The sequence below is a fragment of the Sminthopsis crassicaudata genome, chromosome 3, assembly GCF_048593235.1.
Source record: "Sminthopsis crassicaudata isolate SCR6 chromosome 3, ASM4859323v1, whole genome shotgun sequence".
NCBI lineage: Eukaryota > Metazoa > Chordata > Mammalia > Dasyuromorphia > Dasyuridae > Sminthopsis > Sminthopsis crassicaudata.
Window position 1 is genome coordinate 619,078,145 of NC_133619.1, and position 21,401 is coordinate 619,099,545.

At 38.5% G+C, this 21,401-nt stretch overlaps 1 protein-coding gene across 4 annotated transcripts in view; it reads right to left on the reverse strand.

Moving 5' to 3' along the window:
* Positions 1–21,401, reverse strand: part of TNFRSF8 (TNF receptor superfamily member 8) — an 81,725-nt gene that overhangs the window by 42,915 nt on the left and 17,409 nt on the right. For all 4 annotated transcript variants that reach the window (XM_074306238.1, XM_074306236.1, XM_074306235.1 and 1 more), the window contains exon 2: positions 17,776–17,848. In XM_074306238.1, the coding sequence (XP_074162339.1) occupies positions 17,776–17,848 (73 nt within the window). The remainder of the gene's footprint in view (positions 1–17,775; positions 17,849–21,401) is intronic.

Consider the following 21,401-nt stretch of genomic DNA (forward strand, 5'->3'; position numbering starts at 1 on the left):
TCCATATCAGCTCTGAAATGTATTGATTTCAAAGAAATATAATATTTTGTCCTTTTCAGAATATTGTCAAACGTTCTGGTCTCGGGATTCCCTTACACTAAAAGGTTACTGATAACTCCCTAAAGAACCAATGTTTACCTGGGTTATGTCTAGGGGAATTTACCATACTAAAAATTAACATGCCTTAATATTATTTTCTTTTAATTTTTATTATTCTGGGCTCAGTTCATTCCTCTTGCAACTTCTGGTTAACTAAAAGCCTGTCTTCTGTTAATATTAACTTCACCTGACCAAAATGTGTCCCATAGAATGTGAAAATTTTAACATTTCTTAAATAAGAAGCCAGAAGAAGAATCTCAATTGTCTCTGTCCTCTTGGCAATATGTAAATCTTCCTCCCTACTTCAATCAGCTTATTCGTGTCAAAAACAGGAATTGAACCCAGTTCTTCCTGCCACTCAGGCCAATTCTCTACAAACTTTTCCAAACGACTTCTCTTTGTGATCAGGAAGCAGTAATAAAAAAGGAAAATTATTATGACTTCTAAACTAAGGTGATTTCTTATCTCCTAAGAGTAGCTGCCTCCAGAAACAGACTCAGTCAAGACTTAAAAATGCTATCTTGTCAGAGGTTGAAAGTCTAACTACCACCAAGATGATGGCCTCTTCCTCCCTAGAGACAGATACCCACATTGGCCTAAAAAGCATTAATAAACACGCCACGTGAGCAGGATGATCAGGATGTTAAACTAAACTGTAGTAGAAGATTCCTATTGTGAAAAGAAAAATAGAATTGTGAAGCAGAGAGAGCCTTGCATTGCACACAGGAGCCATTGATAGAAGATTCGTGTTCTGTGCTCCATTAAGGGGCCTGCAAGAAAATTCCTCCCATATATGCTTAGTTTATGTTCCTGGGTTGTTGCTACCTGGAGCCCATGTGCCCAACTACCCCTCTGTGTTTTATTTTTATGCATCAATAACAAAATGAACAAAAAAGTGAAAAGTCTGTAGATTAGATGAGTTCTAAGGTCTCTTCCAATTTAAAATCCCATGATCCTTGTCCCATTTTTCTTGGGAATGGAGTTCAGGAATAGGGAAGGGGACCCCAAATTTCCAACCTTTCTTTTCTCCTTCTACCTTGACCTGGCCTTGGAGGAGAGAAGAGAGGAAGGGTCTCTCCCCCTTCCCTATTTCTCTCAAAGCCGCCATCCCAATAAGCTTCATGCAAATTCTGCCTCTGAAGGCCAAGTGTTTAAGTCAGGCACCAAATGTCACAAATTTCCTTCCCAGAGTGAGTAGGGGTTTTTTGTATATGTGTGTGTGTTGGGTTTGGGGTTTTTTTTTTTCTTTATTCTGTCCGGAAGCAACCCCACTGGGTAAAGCACCAGCAAAATGCCCCGCCCACTGCTCCTCTCTTCCCCATGCATCTGGCTGGCTTCCAGGACGAGCTGTAGTGACTGTCCTCAAGGGGGGAGGGAGGGAGGAGTGTTCCCCCCATGAGTCATACAGCTGGGGGAGCGGGAGGGAAACCCCATTCACAGCACCCTGCTGCCTTGGACTTCTGCTCCCTAACCACTGCACCTGAGTCTGTAATCAGAATTCACCAATCCCCATGGTTTCCCACCAGATCAGTGATGGAAAGGCCAGGGGATCGAAAGGAAGTCAATTCTTCCTGGTGCTGTGTATGGTTAAGAGATAATCTAGAAACCCCAAAGTGGAGTTCAAAATCCTCTCCTGCTTTGGAATCAGCTATTAGCAGAAGTTTTGGAGGATGGGGGTGGGAGGAGTGTAGCATGCTGGGAATTGGAAAATGAAATATCACAGGAGATCAGAGGAGGAAGAGATTGCTTCTGGCCTGGCAATCAGGGAGGGTATCTCAGAAGAAACGGCAATCTGTGCTGAGACTTGAAATCTATGGAATATCTCAACAAGAGCAATTTTTTTTTTTTTTTGGTGGGGAGGGCATTTCAGGGAAAGAAATCATCTATATTCCAAGGTTTAAAGGCAGGAAGATAGAGATGCCTTTGCAGGAAATAGCACGATTTGGTTGGAGACAAAAAGCCAGAAATCCAGCTATAGGAGGATAGACTTAAGGGATGTGATATATTGCTTTGTATTTTGTCTTTGTCCTTAGTTCAGAGTTGTATAATGGCTAAAGAGCTGGCCACAGTCCCAGGAAATCCTGGGTTCTGACATGTCCTGGCTGTGTAACTCTGGGCAATTCACCTAAACACTCAAGGCACCAAAGCAACTCTCTGGGTCTATAAATTGCAGAGAAGATGAAAACTAACATAGTTAAGACTTCCCAGTTTCATGTCAATGAAATCACAGACCTAGTGTCACCTCCAGCACTTACTTTAGTGTCCTGGATGTTGTAAATACTTAATAGGTTCAAGGGTCTTAATATAGGTAAAGGGTCTTAAAATTTAGACAGACTGACTTTGTTTCCTTACCAGAACTATGATTTTATTTGTATAAGAAATTTCCAGTAAGGAAATCTCTTCTATTAATCCATCAGTCAACAGGCATTTAATATTAAGCATCCATTATGCCAGACACTAGGGTAGGGAAACAAAGCACTGTATCACCACTGGAGATACAGAGATTAAAACAAAAAAGAATTGAATAATGATTGTTAATTGACTTATTTTTCATTCATTCATTTGTTAGAGGCTGCTAGATGAGCACTGAGTCTACAGTCAGGAAGATCTGAATTCAAATGTAGCCTCATTCACTTCTTAGCTATCTAATCCTGGGCAAGTCATGTAATTTGTGTGCCTCAGTTTCCTCAACTGTAAAATGAGGATAATAATAATACATACGGTATAGGGTTGTGTGAAGATCAACTGAGATAATATTTGTAAAGCACTCAACACAATGCCTGCTCCTAGTAGGCCTTTAATAAATATTTGTTTTCTTTTGCCCTTCTGCAAGTTAGCCTCAGAGGATTACCAGAATCATGCAGCCAGGATGTATTAAAGGCAGGACACAAATTCAGTCTTCCTGAGAGGCTCTGCTGCTTCTCTAACTAGCAAGTTAAAACTAGCAATAGATATCCATCAAGAGAATGAATGATGTCTGGGATCTGTCTTTAGCTTTATCAATTCCATGCCTTCCCCTCCATCATTTCAAGACCTTACAAGAATGTGGAATAGCTCTCAGATCTCTAATTCTTCTATCTCCCTTGTAGTATGCACATAGTAGGAGTTTAGGATTGGTGAATCTGAGTCTTTCTTGGTAAATCCCCCCCAACCCACCTCATAGGACAATATTGATATCAGAATAATATAAGATATTATGCAAAGCACTTACAGTTGTATACAGCCACATTGAAACAATCTGATTCAATTCGACAAACATTTATAAGCATTTAGTGCAAGCAGAGCATCCATTATCCTGAGGAAGACTAAAAATCAGCTAAAATTTAATCCCTGCTTTTATAGAACTTATACCTAGTAGACAAAAAAGGTACCAAGACAAATAATTGAATCACATAATAAAGGTGCTGTTGCCGTCCATTTGTGTCCGATTCTTTGTGACCCATAGACCAAAAACTATCCATGAGGTTTTCTTGGCAAAGATACTGGAATGGTTTGCCATTTTCTTTTCCAGTGCTTTGAGGCAGAGATAAAGTGACTTGCCTAGAATCACATAGTAAGTGAGTGTCTGAAGCTGGATTTGAACTCAGAGCCTCCTTACTTCAGGCCTAGCATTCTATCCACTGAGTCATCTAGTTGCCCTGAGGTGCAAAATAATGTGTAATGAGAAGTCTAAGAAAAAAATCAGTCCATTTACAAACATTTATTAAGCTCCTACTATATGTCAGGCATTGTGTACCAGTGGTAGGCATACAAAAAAATAAAATAACTGATTTGTGGAGAATCAGGGAAAGTGTTACTTGAACTGAGATTTTTTTTGTTGTTTGTTTTGTTTTGTTTTGCTGAGGCAATTGGGGTTAAGTGACTTGCCTAGTTGTTACTTAGCTGTTACACAGTTAAGAAGTGTTAAGTGTCTGAGACCAGATTTGAACTCAGGTCCTCCTGACTTCAGGGCTGGTGCTCTATCCACTGTACCACCTAGCTGCCCCTTAAACTGGGTTTTAAAGGTAGTCAACAAGCATTTTTTCTGAATTTATTTGTTTATTTTTAATACACATTGCTTTATGAATCATGTTGAGAGAGAAAAATCAAAACAAAAGGGGAAAACCATGGGAGAGGGGGAAAAAATAGAAAAAAGAAGTGAACCTAGCATGTGTAGATTTACATTCAGTCTCCTTAGTTCTTTCTCTGGTTGCAGATGGTATTTTCTGTCCCAAAGCTTATTGAGATTGTTTTGGATCACTGAACTACTGAAAAGCACCAAACCTTTCATAGTAGATCATCTCACATCCTTGCTGTTATTGTGTACAATGTTTTCCTGGTTCTGCTTGTTTGGCTTAGCATCAATTTGTGAAAATCTTTCAACAAGCATTTATTTAAAAATGCCATAGGAATTCAAAACAGAAGAAGGGAAAGAAATTCCAAACATCCTCACTTCCTACATGAGCACTGCCAGATTCTAGAGGCAGTGAGGTAGTTCTGAGGACCAGATAAGGAATTATGCCTCAGATGACAAGGTCCTGTCTTAACCCTGGGCACTGACAAGAGTAACCATAGCTGCCAAGTATTGTGGTCCATTAACTCATTGGCATGGGACAGTTTTTAGATGTTTAGAGTTTGTGCCTTGATGAAAGTATAAATTCAATCAAATAACTATTTGGAAACAACGAGGAGATTTTATAAGGGCTGTTGGGCTAATTTTTGATGTAAAGATGGATTTCTTGAGTTTTACTTTATAGTTATAACCATTAGCAGCAGCAGTTGACATTTATTAAATTCTTTTTGAGTATCCTTCTAGTTTTGGGAATACAAAGAACATATAAAATACAAAGTGATCTGAAGGAGCCCACACTAATGAAGGAGATGATATGCAAATAATTACATACTACTTGATATAGACAGGGAAAATTGTAAATAGTCCACAGGGAAGAAGCAAACATTAAAGGAACCAGAAATGGCCTCTTAAGGTAGAATTTGAGATGAGTCTTGAAGAAGACCAAGGAGTTATGGATAAATCACTAACCACCAGAAGGTTCTAATTGGAGGTATAAGAGTCAAGAAACCCAAGGGATGAGATAAACAGAAGAACCAAGAAAATCAACAGAGTAAAAGAGGAGATATAAAAAATTAAGGACAGTAGATATAGGAGACTTCAGCATAGACAGCTGAGTTTTTAGTGGCTTTTCTGGGAATTTACTGATTAGAGGAGGACCACTGCTTGGCTGATCAGATGGGAAAAGACTGGAAACTGTTGATTGAGAGCCAAATCCTACTCCTATGCTCTTCAGCTACCATCTACAAATGAAAGAGGAAAATTTCTGAAAGGTTCTGGTGTTGCCTTTTACTCTCTCTGATTAGAGAAAAAGAAACAGAGGGGAAAGATAGGCTTGCTTTGGTTGAGAGAAGACTCTTAGAGCTGATTGGGCAAAATGCAATCCTAACTATTTGCAGATGGGAAAGTTGGGGGACACCTCTTTACCTTAAGAAGAACTTTTGACTTTTCAATGAAAGTGTAACACTTTTCTCAGCACCCTGTTAAGAGAGGCTAGAAGCAAAAAGAGTTTATCATTGATTCATTAGCTTGAAAGCAAGAAGAGTAGCTTTGTCAAGTGGAAGAGCAATGACAATCAGAAAAGAAGCAGTTTTGTATGATATAGATTGCTCCTGAAGGGAACAATAACATCAAGGCCTGGAGGTCCAGAGGTCTGTTGCCCCAGGTACATAGGTTTCTCTACTCATTGCCACTGTTCAAAGTTTCTAAAAGTTTCTCTCTCCATATGTCATGCTTTAGTAAGAGAATATGACCCAGGTTCTATTTAGTAACTGTTATGTTTGATTAGTCTTACTTTTGTTTTCTATTGAGTAAATATTGTTATTCCTACTTTTGCCTTACCATTAAGTAAATACTAAATGTTTAATAATTAATAATAAGTGTTCATCTTATTTGGTATTTGTTTAGTTTAGAAGTTTTTTTTAAAAATTAAAGAAAATCAATTAAAATAATTAATGATGTCATTGGTGACTGATTTTGTAGAGATGGGAAGTACATCAACAGGGGCTCAGAAGCTAAAATAATAATAGAACTGTCCCCGCCTCACATACACATCAGGGTTACCTCTAGTATTCAAAAGAGAATCTTGAGTCATAAATACAAAGTCATTGCCCCTTTCTGGAAACACCAGACCTGTCAGCATGAGTAAAGGTTCAATGAGCAAATCAACCCAGAGATCAACAGTGAGAAGTAGACTGGGAGAGGGGCACACCACATCCACAACTACACATGTATTTACTTCCTATTTATATACGTGCATATGTATATACATATATACAAGTTTGTCTATATCTATATGTGTGCATCTATATTTATCCATCTATATCTATCTATCTAGGTAGATAGATATAGATATATAAAACCTATATGGTGTTTTTCTATATTGAAGATAAGTTCCTGAAGACCAGTATTGTTTAACATTTATATCCTTAGCATCCAAAAAATAACTCGTATGTGGTAAGTGTTTAATATATGCTTACTGTTTGATTGATATAAGTATTGGTGGATGGATTCTAAATGTTTAACCTGGAAAGCATGCTTATGAGTGAGTCTGCTCTTCCTAGAGACTGAGGGGAAAAAGTGTCCTCTGAAATATTTGAGAGAAACATTTATACTTCTGTTCTTGCTACATTTTTGAAGTAAATATTCCTTTATAACCTAACAATGTCCCCTAACAATGGAGGACACAACTGGCAGGGACTTGAGAAGATAGCATATCCCTGAGGAGGAGATGCAGCCAGTCAGTCAAACATTGATTAAGCACGTGCTATGTGCTTGGCACAGTGTTAAGTGCTAGCGATATAAACAACAGACCCTACTCTCAAAGTCAAATTTGGAAGATGACAAGCAAGCAACTATGTACAAACAAGCTATAATCCAAGAAAATTTGGAGATAATCAACAGAGAAAGGAGCCAGCATTACACAATATTGGGAAAGACCTCTTGCAGGAGGTCTTTTTAGCTAAGGAAACCAGGGAAACCAAAGGTAGAGATGAATAGGGAGAGAGGTCCTGGCTCCAAAAATGTCAGGAAATAGAGCATCATATGTAAGCAAGAGGATTGAAGAGTTTGTTTGTGGGAATATGGATGGCTAAGAAAGACTGGAGAGGAAGGAAGCAATCAGATGGCTTTACAAGCTAAATAGAGGATTTCTTATTTGATCCAGAGGCAAAAGAGAGTCTTTGGAACATATTAAATAAGAGAATAGCATGGTCAAACTGGCACGTTAGGAAATAGTAAATAATGAAAACCTATCTGCAGGCTGTCCATCAATTTGACATATTAGTGTAGGATAGCCTAGAATGAGACAGGAAGAGCATCCAGCTGATTACTGCTATAGTCCAGGCATGAGGTGATAGGGGCCTGTAACAGGCAGTGGCAAAAGAGAGAAGGATTATGGGAGAGATTTTATGAAGGTAAAATCAACAGGACTTGGCAACTGTTTGGATACCAGAGGGTGAGAGAGTGAGGAGGTGAGAATGACACTAAGGTTGCAAGTTTAGTTACTAGGGAAATGCTGGTACCTTCCACAGAAATAGGGAAGTTAGGAAGAGGGAAGGATTTGGGGGGAAAGAAAATGAGTTCGGTTTTGGACACACTGAATTTAAGATGTCTGGTTCAAGACATCTTACAGGAGATCAAAGATTGGAGGCCAATTGTTTGTCCTTCATTTTTTTTTTCCTGAGGCTGGGGTTAAGTGACTTGCCCAGGGTCACACAGCTAGGAAGTGTTAAGTGTCTGAGACCAAATTTGAACTTGGGTCCTCCTGAATTCAGGGCTGGTGCTCTATCCACTGCGCCATCTAGCTGCCCCCTGTCCTTCATTTTCTTAGAAGATCATGGCATGGGATTGACTTATGGGTAAATTAGCTTTAAGTGAGATAAAGTTGTACAGAGTTGTCAACTTCACCTTCTCTCCCATAATGGTCTGGGATGCAGCTGATGTCGTTGATATTTTTTATTTCTACCAAACTCTAAGTGGTCCGTACTGCTTGCTTCAATCACTTTCGTGGCTACTGGAACAAATTGTTCTCATGCATCTATTACACCAGGGAAAATCTTCAAATGCTTGGAGTAGATATCCCCCTACCTCATCAACGGGTTGAGGCTTGATCTGGTTTAGCCCATCTGGTAGGTTTATCAGAGTATGACCATTATACATGCTACGGCTTAGAGCCACAGATGAAAGTTGGTCACAGGTGGACGCCAAAGGTAGACGAGCAGCCCTGAAAAGAGGTTGGCAAGTCCTCATACCAGAGGTGCTAAGTCCTTCCGGAATACCCCATATATCCAATACTGGAGGTTAGTAGAAGAATTAGAGCTGTGTAAGTAGAGTTGAGAATTATCAGATAGAAAAGATCATTGACTCCATGGAAAATGATGAAATCACCAAGTGAAATTGCAAAGAGGGAGAAGAGAGGAGGAACCAGAACATATCCACATTTAGCAGAGATGACCTGGATAAAGAACCAGCCCAAAACCCTGAGGAGCAGTAAAATAGATGGGAGGAGAACCAGGAGACAGGACTGTCATAAAAACTTACGAGAGAAGACAGAGTCAAGGAAAAGAGGGTAATTGACAGTATCTAAGGCTGCAAAGACCTCATGAAGGATGAGGATGGAATAAAGGCCATGGACTTACCAACTAAGAGACTTGTAACTTTGATTATTTATACATATATACATATATACATACATATATACATATATATACATACATACATATACACACACACATATATATATACATATATATAAATATATGTATGTATATATAGGTGAGGCAATTGGGTTTAAGTGATTTGACCGGGATCACACAGCTAGTAAGTATTAAATGTCTCAGGCTGATTTTGAACTCAGATCCTCCTGACTCTATCCACTTTGCCACCTAACTGCCCAACAACTTCGGAGAGAGCAGTTTCAGTTGAGTGACATGCTTAAAAGCCAGACTATTGTTTATCTTTCATTCTCAAATAGGGACCTTGAAATCAGGAAGGAGTAAGTAAATTGGACTTAAGTGAGGGAGAGCCATGCAAAGTCATCAGCCTTGCTCTCTCCTCCAAGAGCCATCTGGATCCAGTGGTGAGATATAGATCAGGACAACTGAAGATGGCAGGCTATAGAGAATGAGGAAGAGAATGAGAGGAAAGGAAGTAGAAGCACCAAATATAGATGGTCTTCTCAAAGAAATGAACCATAAAAATGAAGAGAAATATGAATCAATCAAGTGAAGGGGTTTTTTTGTGTGTTTTTTTTTGTTTGTTTTTTGGCTGAGTTTTGGGGGTAAGTGACTTACCCAGGGTCACACAACTAGGAAGTATTAAGTGTCAGAAGTCGAATTTGAACTCAGGTCCTCCTGACTTCAGGGCCAGCCCTCTATCACTGCACCAGCTTTCTTTTTTTGAGGACAGGGAAGACATAGGCATGTTTATAGGTAGTAGGGAAGTAACCAGTAGACAGGAAGAAATTGAACTGAGAGAGGAGATGACAGAGGCAAGATTCTACTGGAGAAAAAAAAAAAAAAAAAAAAGGTGGACAGTAATCTTTGGCAAGGGGAAGAACCACTCCTTCATGTGAGATGAGGGGGAAGAAGAAGCTAGGCAAGATTCTCAGCTGAGAGAGTGTGGATGGAGAGGGAGCCATAGGCGATTTGAAGAGGGATAAGAAGATTAGGAAGAGCTGCCATAGTGAATGGGATAGTTAGTTAAGGAGATAGAAAGTACTACCTTGTTGAAGTGAGGGCCATTTGAATTATGTAAAAATTTGTTTAGTGGATTCAATCAGGAAGATTTCATTTTTTTTCTGTAGCTTCTTTTAGCAGCATATGTGTCAAAACAAAGGCAGCCAATAGTGAAAGTAATCCAGGACCGAAGCTTGGTTCACCAGGGATCAAGATGGAGAAAAGAGAAGGATGCACTAGGGCAGGGATAACAGTGGGGGGGGGGGGGGAATGAGAAGTGAAGGGAAGGATTGTCATGGTGAAGTCAAAGAACAGGCCTGAGATTAAATGGAAAAGAGATAGAGAGAATGATAACTGATTGTTATCAGACAGAGCAATTTTCAGAGTTTCATGAATGCAGAAGTGGCGCATATGTGAATGATGACAAAATGAAGGGTATGGTCATCTCCGTGTGAGGTGCTTGGGGTGAGTGAAGGAAGAAGTCCATGGGAAATGAGTAAGCTGAAATTAAGATATCTGAGATATATATCTCACAACTTTAGTGGGGAAATGGGCATATATAATAGGGTGGGAGATATATATACATATATATATATATATATATATATATATATATATATATATATATGTTTAAGCCCTTAGCATGAGGGCAGGAAGTTGGAGAGGAAAGAAAGACTATGAGCTTGGCAGTGAATTAACTGAAGAAGAAAAGAGAATGCCCCAGAAGCCCAATAGACAAAAGAATGGTCCAGAAGAATCCTAATTGGGTGTTAAATGTGGGTTAAATGAAACTCAAAGAAAGAGCGTTCACTAGAAATGTGGGGGAAGGGGGTGAGCCTGACAGTGGCAATGGGGTACAAGCAGTACTCCAACTCCCCAACTATCAGTGAATTGGGAGTATGAATGATAGTGTCACAAGGGAGACTGTCATCAGAAGGGAACCAGGTCTTGGTGAAGGCAAGAAAATGGATGGAATAAGAATGGAAAAGATGTAAGAGGAAAGCAAGTGTGTTCTCTATGGCGCAGGGAGCATTAGAGGGAGGGCATTGGAGGGCTTGGGTTTAAGAGGAAAAGGAATAAGGAAATAGTGGAATCCCCGGAAGGGTTTTGATAATAGCATCTGGGGGTTCGGAATCCTGAGATACATAATGTTGATCGTTGATACATAATGTTGATCGTTGAGTAGTGAGTCTGGATAGGTTATCATTGTTCATAGAGTTTCAGCCTCGGGGTGAAGTTGTCTTAGGGAGTCAGAGGTAGCTGAGAGCATGGAAGAGAGGGCATCCAGGTCAGGCAAGAGTTTGAGTGATGGAAGAGAGTAACAAGAGTGCAATTAGGTGATGGTGCAGTCAGGAAGAGTAAGTTCAAATCTGGCCTCAATCACTTACTAACAAATCACCTAACCTGCTTGCCTCAGTTTCTTCATCTGTAAAACATGGATATGAATAGCACCAACCTCCCAGGGTGGTACTGAGGATAAATGATTCAATAATTGTAAAGTGCTTAGCACATTATAAATGTTAAATTACATAATTAATATATATATAAATGTTATATAGCACTATATAAATATTAGTCATCATCATCATCTTCATCATCATCATCCAAGAACTGCCTCAAGGGCAAGCATAAGCAAACCAATCGCTTTAGAGGATGAAACTTCACTGCCCAGGGAAGGTTAGCAAATCTTCCTGACAGGCAGACTGTTGTGGAGATAATGGAGCACCCAGAGTCAGCTTGTTTCTCCAATGGTTATCTCAGAGTATATTTGCTACAATAAGCTAATAAATTTGGAGCTGGAGGGGCTAAGAGGCCATCGGGTCAAACTCCCTTAACTTTACAGGCGAGAACCTGAGGCTCAGGGTGTTTAAGTGACTTGCCTAAGGTCTCCCAGGTAGGGAGTGGCAGAGGTAAACTTTGAACTCGGTCCTTTATTCTAGTCTAGTGATCTTTCCAACTGTACCAGAAACTCTCCAGGGAATTTATAGGAGGACTTGAACATCCATTATATATCTTCATCTTGAATGAGTGGCAAAACCCAAAACATTAAATTCTCCTGTGTTCCAGCACTGTGCTAAGTGCTGAGGACACAAAGACCAAATAAATAAACCCAGTTCCTATCCCCAAGAAGCTTAAACTTTAGTGGGGGAATGGCATATATAATAGGTGGGATAGGCTGGAAGGGAGGAGTGTTTTGGTCAGGGAAGTTCTGGAATGATGGAGGAGAGCCCCTGGAGAGCTGACTACACACTCTTTCCATAGCCATGGCAAAGAAGGCAGGAGTTAGAGTGAGCTATTATTATTAATAATTAATGATATTGGGCTAAGTGACCCAGTAGATAAGAGCACCAGCCCTGAAGTCAGGAGGTCCTGAGTTCAAATCTGGCCTCAGACACTTAACACTTCCTGGCTATGTGACAAGTCACTTAACCCTAATTGCCTCCCCCCCCAAAAAATTAATATTTAATGATATTAATAATATTATTATTTTATTAAACAATGATAATTAGGATCTCTAGCTAAGATTTGCAAAGAGCTTTACCTATATCCTCTCATATTGTCCTCATAACAATTCTAGGAGGTAAGTGCTATTATTATCCTGCATTTCGCAAATAAGGAAACCGAGTTTCAGAGAAGTTTGCCTGTTTTCTCCTCTCTGGCCTCCTTGAAATCAAAAATTATCTTTTGCTTTTCTTTGAATCTCCCGAGCTTAGCACAATGCCTGGCACACAGCACACACTTAATGCTCATAGACTCTCTCCGGTAAGCGTCCCAGACACAACACCACCTTCAGAATTTACACCATTGTTTAATGTGGTTATTCCACCTCCACTTGGAACCCACATCTAGAGGAGGTGAGACAGAACCCGTCATCCCTCCAGACATCCTTTCTACTGGGGGGGAACCTACATGGTGAGTGACTTATTTTCCTGACATCTGGCCTAAATGGGTCTCTTCCTTTCACTGCCCAAGTTCAGCCCTCTGAGGCCAAAGAGAAATTTAACCTCCTCTCCCAGCCTTTTAAAGACTTCAGGATAATAGACATGTCCCTCTGCCCTATTCCACTGCCCAGTCTTTTCTTCTCCAGGCTAAACCAAGAAAGGTTTCTTTTTTAGCTGTCTCTTAAATGGCATGAACTCAAGGCCTTGCGCCATCTTACAAACCCTCCTTCAGACGTTCTCCAGTTTCTCAGTCATTCTTAAACTGGAGTGGCCAGGAGCAAGCACAAGTCTGAGACCTTGGCAATTTAGGAAGACCATTGACTAAGACACAGTGTACTCTGCTGACCTGTAATCTGCGTCACTGGAGGGAAAGCCCATGACACAAAACCAGAGATCTTTTGAAATACTGACTTGTGTGCTGATATGATCTGCCTTGTCTCTAGGATCACACTGTCTGTCCTTATGGGGCAGAGAGCAGCTGAGGGTTGGTTGGAGGGGCTTTTTTCTGTACTCCCCAGATGACAACCCTAAGTATCTAAAGCATCCAAAAAATGCTTGTCTACTAAAATACAGGGTGAGCAGTTACGATATACTTTATGCCCGCTGCCTTACCATCTGGAAAATGGGCCATTTCGCCACCAATGTACATTCAGTAAATCAGCATTGATGTTATGATGGGATTTTGACTATTAAGACATTGATCAAGTCCAAGTTCCCCATTTTGCAGAGGAAGCTGCAGCTTAGCCCCAAAAAGGGGAAGTGATATGCCCAGACTTAAATAGTTAGCAAGAATTAGAGCGGGGATTTGAACCCAAGGTCTTTCATAGGTATTCTTTCTACTCTGCTGCATTGCCTGTCACTGAATGGTTGCTGTGTCCACAGTACTAGGTAGGAGGACAGGAGTGTGGAACCTGAGAACTGACAGCAATTACATAGCTCTTTAGGATTCACAAAGCACTTTACAAATACTTTAACACACTTTAGAGTACTCACACTTTTTATCTCACAACAGTCCTAGGAGGTAAGTATTACTATTATTCCTATTTTACAAATGAGGAAACTGAGGCAGACAGCTTTTAAATGAATTACTGAAGGTCACATAGCTAGGAAGTACACAACAAGTATAAGAACTAAGGATTGTAATTATTCCCATTTTATAGATGAGGAAACTGAAGCAGACAGCTTTTAAATGAATTACCCAAAATCACATAGCTAAGAAGTGCACAACAACCTAAGAGCTAGGGGTTATTATCATTCCCATTTTACAAATGAGGAAACTGAGGCAGACAGCTTTTAAATAAATTGCTTAAGGTCACATATCTAGGAAATACACAACATCCCTAAGAGATAGGGATTATTATTATCATCTGCCCAAGGTCATGTTTGAATTCAGGTCTTTCTAACTCCAGATTCAATATTCTATCCATTGCATTCCCAGCTTCTTTTATAGAAGTACAGAACTCATTACCTCTCCTTGTCGCATCAAGCAAACCTGCCTCTCCTCCTAAGTGACCTATCCAAATGAAGAAAATGGAAATGTTTAGTGGGGACAGGAAGAAGAGAAAGTCCAAAACATGAGAGCTGGCTTCAAGTATTTGAAGGGCTCTCCCATAGGGATTAAACTTCTTCTTCTTGGCTTCAGATAGAGGAAAGGAGAGAAAGCAATTAAGTTTGGTGTCAGGGAAAAGTTCCTAATCATTAGAGCTATGTCAAAGTACTGCCTCCAAAGGTAGTGAGTTCCCTGTCACTGATTTTTGAGCAGAATCTGAATGACCACTTGTCAGTTTTGTCATAATCAGTGCTGTGGTGGAACTAGTTCATTCCAGCTTGTGAGAGCCAATTGGTAAATTTTAGGTGTGAACATTTACATCTTGGAAATTGGTAAACACTACAGATTAGGATTTAATTTATTGCTCTGTTGATTGCCTAGATTAAAAAAATGTTAGTAATAAACTTAAAAGTGTATCATCAAAAATGGATTTTTAAAAAAATGTAATCAACTCTATTTCATCCTATATTTGTTGTTATTAAAATGTAAATTATAGTATACTTTATGTATCTGTAAATATATTGATAACTATATATTTTTAAATATAAATAATATGTAATTATTATGTTATTCAGTTTAGTCATTTTTCAGTTATGTTTAGTTCTATGTGGTTCCATTTGGGTTTGTTTTTGTTTTTTTTTGTGGTAGAGATACTGAAGTAATTTGCCATTTCCTTCTCCAGCTTATTTTATAAGTAAGGAAACTGAAGCAAACAGGCTAAAGTAATTTACCAGCATCACACAGTTAGTGTTTAAGCCACATTTGAACTTAGGAAGATGAGTCTTTCTGACTCCAGTCCCAGTGCTTTATCTCCTGAGTCACTTAGTTGCCCTTATGCTATATATAAATATATTTTATTTAACTATAAATGTAGATATTTACACCCTGCATGACATATATCAAATGGCTCCGTTTTCCATAAATTTACAGTTACAAAATAAAATTCATAAATTGTGAAGTTTCAGGAACCCATTTCCTTTTTACCCTATCTTATAAAGCTGTAGGAGCTAAACAAATGTGGATTAACTAATTAACCAATAAAGAAGATACTGTTTCCTTTGGTCCAGTATAAATGGTTGTGCTAAAGAATACATTTTTTTCCTTTGTAATGATTCAATCATCCTCTTTAAAAAAAAAAAAAAAAAAGTTCCTTTTCTGTATCTTTTTCCTAAGTTCCCCATCTTATCTTCCCCAAAAGAGCTTTGTACTCTCTTGGTATCACAAAGCTTAGAAGGAGAAAAGCTATAGACATAGATATGGAGATATACCTTTGTATATCCATGTACAAATGCCATCTGTGAAGATGTGAAGATGTGTTGATCACCTACTGATGGTATGGGTCAAACATTTGAGTGGATAAATATATTGCAATTTACCTGTCTCTGTATATCCTCTGCTAGTTTATTCATGTAGCAGCTAGCAAGGACCTTGAAAATTCTTGCAACAATGTCATGTGCTTTCAGAGAGCTGACTATTAAACATTTGTTTAGAGTTTGACAACTCTTGTAACAGTTTGAGACATTTTTAGAGAGCTGGTTATTAAATATTTACTTAAACCTTGAAAATTCTTGCAACAGTATCTTGTATTTTCAGAGGGCTATTTGTTAACCATTTATTTAGACCTTGAAAATTCTTGCAAGAATAGGACGCTTTTTCAGAGGGCTAGTTGTTAATGATTTATTATTATACCCTTGATTGTAGTAGTGGACATTCTTTTCTGGATAGACCAGACCAAAACCCTCACAAAATGCCTTCCAACACTGAGATTCTGTGATTCTAAGAGTTGCCAAGTCTTGTCAGTTCCACCTACCAAAAAAAAGCTTCCCTAATTTTCTAGTTTTATTGGACACCAAAACAACTCATGCTTTCATCACAAGTATTACATGATTTGTAATAAGAAGGAACCTAAGACATCACTTGGTTCTAAATCTTCTCTTTCAGATAAAGACACTGAAGTCATTAGGGACAAAATGTCATATCTACGGCCACGGGAGTAGGATAGCAAATCCAGCATTCAAACTCTAATCTGACCTTGATCTGGTATTATCCAGGTACCTCTCACCTGGCCTTGTAACGACCCCTTGCTTGTGGTGTCTCCAATCTATCTCTCCCACTGCTGTCAAAATGATCCTCCTAGGAATACAGAGAGGCTTGGAGAGACTTACATTAACTGATGCTGAGTGAAATGAATAGAACCAGAAGATCACTGTACACCTCAGTGCTGTATGAGGATGTGTTCTGATGGAAGTGGATATCTTCAACATAAAGAAGATCCAACTCACTTCCAGCTGATCAATGATGGACAGAAATTACTACACCCAGAGAAGGAACACTGGGAAGTGAATGTAAATTGTTAGCACTACTGTCTATCTACCCAGGTTACTTCTACCTTCGGAATCTAATACTTAATGTGCAACAAGAAAATGGTATTTACACACATATATTGTATCTAGGTTATACTGTAACACATGTAAAATGTGTGGGATTGCCTGTCATCAGGAGGAGGGAGTGGAGGGAGGGGGGGATAATTTGGAAAAATGAATACAAGGGATAATGTTATAAAAAAAATTACTCATGCATATATACTGTGGGAAAAAATTCTAAATAAAATTTAAAAAAAAGACAATTCAAATGGGAAAAAAAATGATCCTCCTAAAGCATAAGTCTAAATCAGTGGTCCTCAAACTTTTTAAATAGGGGCCAGCTCACTGTCCCTCAGACTGTTGGAGGGCTATAGTAAAAGACTATAGTAAAAACAAAAACTCACACTCTGTCTCCACCCCTCAGCCCATTTGCCATAACCCTTCGAGCCACATAAACGTCCTCAGCAGCTGCATCTGGCCCAAGGGCTGTAGTTTGAGAACCCCTGGTCTAAATGATCACTACTCTATCACTACCTCATCCCAGAAAACACCACGAAGCCACAATGGGGATATGTTTAACAAAAGAAATAAAAATATAATGCAACATATGTAATATCAACTTGTAGTTTTCTTCATCAATCTATGTCCCTTGACAACCAATCATCCAGATTTATTTGTATCATTACTTCTACATGAAATAATCTAGACTGCTCAGCATTCTTAGCAGCTTATCCTAACTCATGCAGTTGTGTGATCTCTCCGCCATCTGTGGAAGTGATTCCAGCCTGTTAAGATCCTCAGCATCACTCCCCTCTTGAAGCAGTGCTCAGTTTCAAGTTTCTCTCCTTCCCCCATGTTGTTTGGAAAGCGTACCAGCTCCAAAAATCTACCCAATGGTTAGAGATGCCCCAAAATTGGGGAAAACATTTTGAGTAAGGACATTCTAAAGCTTTCTTCTGGAGATCAGGATGCCCCCGCCCACCTGGTAAGATCTTCTCTGCATCTTGCATCTCATAAACACTCAGGGTCTAGGGGAACCAGGACTCCCCAAGGAATGCATCTTCCTGGCTGTTCCCACCTATGTGGTCTTCCTTACCTGGGGGACAGTGGTAGCAGCATCGCCCATTAGACTCATTGTGACAGAAGTTGGGTGCATACAATTCTTGTTTCTGGGGGAAAAGACACAGGGAGAGAGAGAGAGTTAGGGAGGGAAAGCCAATGGAGGTTGAGCGCTGCCAAATCAAATTAAATCAAAGTGCATGTATTAAGTATTTACTTTGTGGCAGGCATTGTGCTAATAATGTCAATGAGTGCTGTGCTCTATGAGCAAAGCAGGATTGAAGTAGCTCAGAAGAAACCTGAGATGTGCAAAGTTAGAGAAGCACCTCAAATGCTCATAAGGACTATTTGTGTCTGACTTGTGGCTCAGCATTCTGATCAGCCACAGTTAGACACATTGTAACTCAATTCTAACACAGTGATATTATTTTAGTCCTCTTTGAGAACAAAGGATGACCAAACCAACCACTGATTCTATCCACAAAAAAATCCTTCTCTAACTTCACATTGTTAATGGACACCAAACTAACTCAAACCTTCATTCCAAGTATCACACAATTTGGAACCAGAAAGAACCTAAGAGGTCACCTGATTCTAGCCCCTCCTCTTTCAGAAGGACATTGAGGTCATTAGTATAAAATGTCTTATCCGACAAAGCCCATCAGCAATAGATAGAAAGAGTAATCCCATTTAAAATAACTGTAGACAAAATAAAATAGTTCTGTGTTTACCTGCGAAGACAATGCAAGAATTTATGAACACAATTACAAAACACTTCTTATACAAATAAAGTCAGATTTAAACAATTGGAAAAATATCAATTGTTCATGGATAGACCAAAGTAATATAATAAAAATGATTTTTTTTTTTGCTTAAATTGGTCTACTTGTTCAGAACCATATCAATCAAACTGCCAAAAATATTTTATAGAATTAGAAAAAAATTAGATTATATAGATTAGAAAAAATAATAACAAAATTCATCTGGAAGAACAAAAGGTCAAGAATATCAAGGGAATTAATGAAAAAAAAAACAAAACACTTAACAATTCCTAACTGTGTAACCCTGGGCAAGTCACTTAACTCCAGCCTCAGGAAAAAAAAAAAGAGAGAGAGAGAGAGAGAGAGAGAGAGAGAGAGAGAGAGAGAGAGAGAGAGAGAGAGAGAGAGAGAATATGGCCTAGCAGTACCAAACCTAAAAGTAAATTATAAAGCAGTAGTCATCAAAATCATTTAGTACTGGCTCAAAAATAGAGTGGTGGATCAGTGGAATAAATTTGATATACACAACACAATAATTGAGAGCTTATAGTAATCTAATATTTGATAAATCCCCAAACTCCAGCTTCTGGAATAAGAACTTACTATTTGGCAAAAATTGCTGGGAAAACTGGAAAACAATATGAGTGGATGCCCATCAATTGGGGAATGGCTGAACAAGTTGTGATACATGAAAGTAATGGAATATTATTGTTCTTTAAAAAATGATGAACAAGCTGAATTCAGAAAGGCCTGGAAAGATTTATATGAACTGATGCTGAATGAAACGAGCAGAACCTGGAATACATTGTACACAATAACAGCAAGAATGTGTGATGATCAACTATGAAAGACTTGATTCTTCTCAGTGGTTCAGTGATTTAAAGCAATTTCAATAGACTTTGGACAGAAAATGCCATCTGCATCCAGAAAAAGAACTATGAAGACTGAATATAACTCAAGACACGCTATGTTCACTTCTTTTTTCTGTTTTATTTATTTCTCCCATGATTTTCCCTTTTGCTCTGATTTTTCTCTCCCAACATGATTCATAAAGCAATATGTATTAAAAACAAATAAATAAAATAAAATGTCTTATTCAAGATTAATACAAAGGCCCATTCCTTGCCCTTAAAGTACCCATAGTCAGATGAGGGAGACACCATGCAAACAACTATGTATGAAAAGATATATCTAGTGAGACTGGAAAATAAACTCAAAGAGAAAGAACTGGAGTGTAGGGGTTATAGGAAAAATGAATTAATAAAGAAATACTTTTAAAGTTTGTCCATGTAAAGTCAAGATAAAACTCACACACACAGGTAGTTAGGAAAGGCTAGAATCAGGTGACCAGCAAATAATACCTTAGTTAGGTAGCAAAGTGGATAGGCTTACCTTCATGAGTTCAAATCTGACCTCAGATAACTAGCTGTGTGACTCTGGGTAAATCACTTAATTCCATTTGCCTCATTTTCCTAATCTGTAAAGTGAGCTGGAAAAAGTGGCCAACCACTCCAGTACTTCTGCCAAGAAAACCCCAAATGGGGTTATGAAGAGTTGGACACAACTGGAAAAATGATTTAACAACATTATTATAAAAATAGCTTTTATTTTCCAGACTCCCTGAAAGAACCTCGGGGACTCAGAGGGGTCCATAGACTACACATAGAAAACCTTGCCTTAATAGTTTAAAATCATTTTCCTGGCCATGATGTCCTACTAAAATAGAAATGGATCCCTACAAGTACTCATTGACTTAGAAAACCACAAATTAAGCTTTGTTGCTTTGTATTTGTATTCATTTTGTTAAATATTTCCTGATTATATTTTAATCTGATTCATCCTTCTACACTCTTTATGACTATGGCATGCCTCAGTTTCTTTTTTTTGTAGAAAAGTGTCCTTTTTCTGTAAAAATTCCTCTGAATCCTATCTCCTTTGTGAGAAAAACCTTTTTGTACTACAGAAGCATTAGATTTTTAACAGACTTTAGGAAAGTAGGGAGAGTGTGTGTGACTTAGTAGTAAACAGAGGACTAACCTTGCAACCAGGAAAAACCTGGATATAAGTTCTGTCTTTGACTAGGGCTATGTGACTGGATAAGCCACTTCACCCATTACTGTTCTAGTCCCCTTTCTAAGGCTTTAAGTTACAGTGAGCTACAGGTAAGCCCTGATAGGGGATGTTTCCACATCAATAGTTTCTCATACCAGTGAAATCACAGATATTCCCTGACATTCCCCTAACTCATAATTAATTTAGTGGAAAACAAAGGAGATTTGTAATTAAACATCAGCCTTGCTGTAATAACTAATAACTAGCTAATGTTTTATATATATATATATATATATATATATATATATATATATATATATATATATATATATATATATATATATAATGTTTATATAACTGCAAAGAACTTTACAAATATCATTTCATGTGACATGTATAACAACCCTGGAAGGTAGGTGTTGTTATAATCCCTATTTTGTTGTTATTCAGTCCTAACAGTTGTGTCCCACTCTTATAGACCTATCTGAGGATTTCTTGCTAAATAAGCTGGAGTAGTTTGCCATTTCCTTCTCCAATCCCTGTTTTGCAGATGAGGAAACTGAGGCGGACAGCCATTAAGGTCACCCAGAAGTTCCTGGGTTCATATTTGCACTTAAGCCTTCCAAACTCCAAGTCCAGTCTATCTTCTGAGATACCTAGATCCCTTGAAGTCACTAATCTCTATGGGCCTCAACTTTACCTTCTTTAAAATGAAGGAATTAAGTTAAATCAGGGCTTCCTATTCTATAATCCATGGATCTCCTGGGCATCAAAAGATAGATTTCAGATTTCATGAACTAGGATAAGGAAAAAAAAATTGCATCATTCTTTTTTTTGTTTTCCCTGTAAT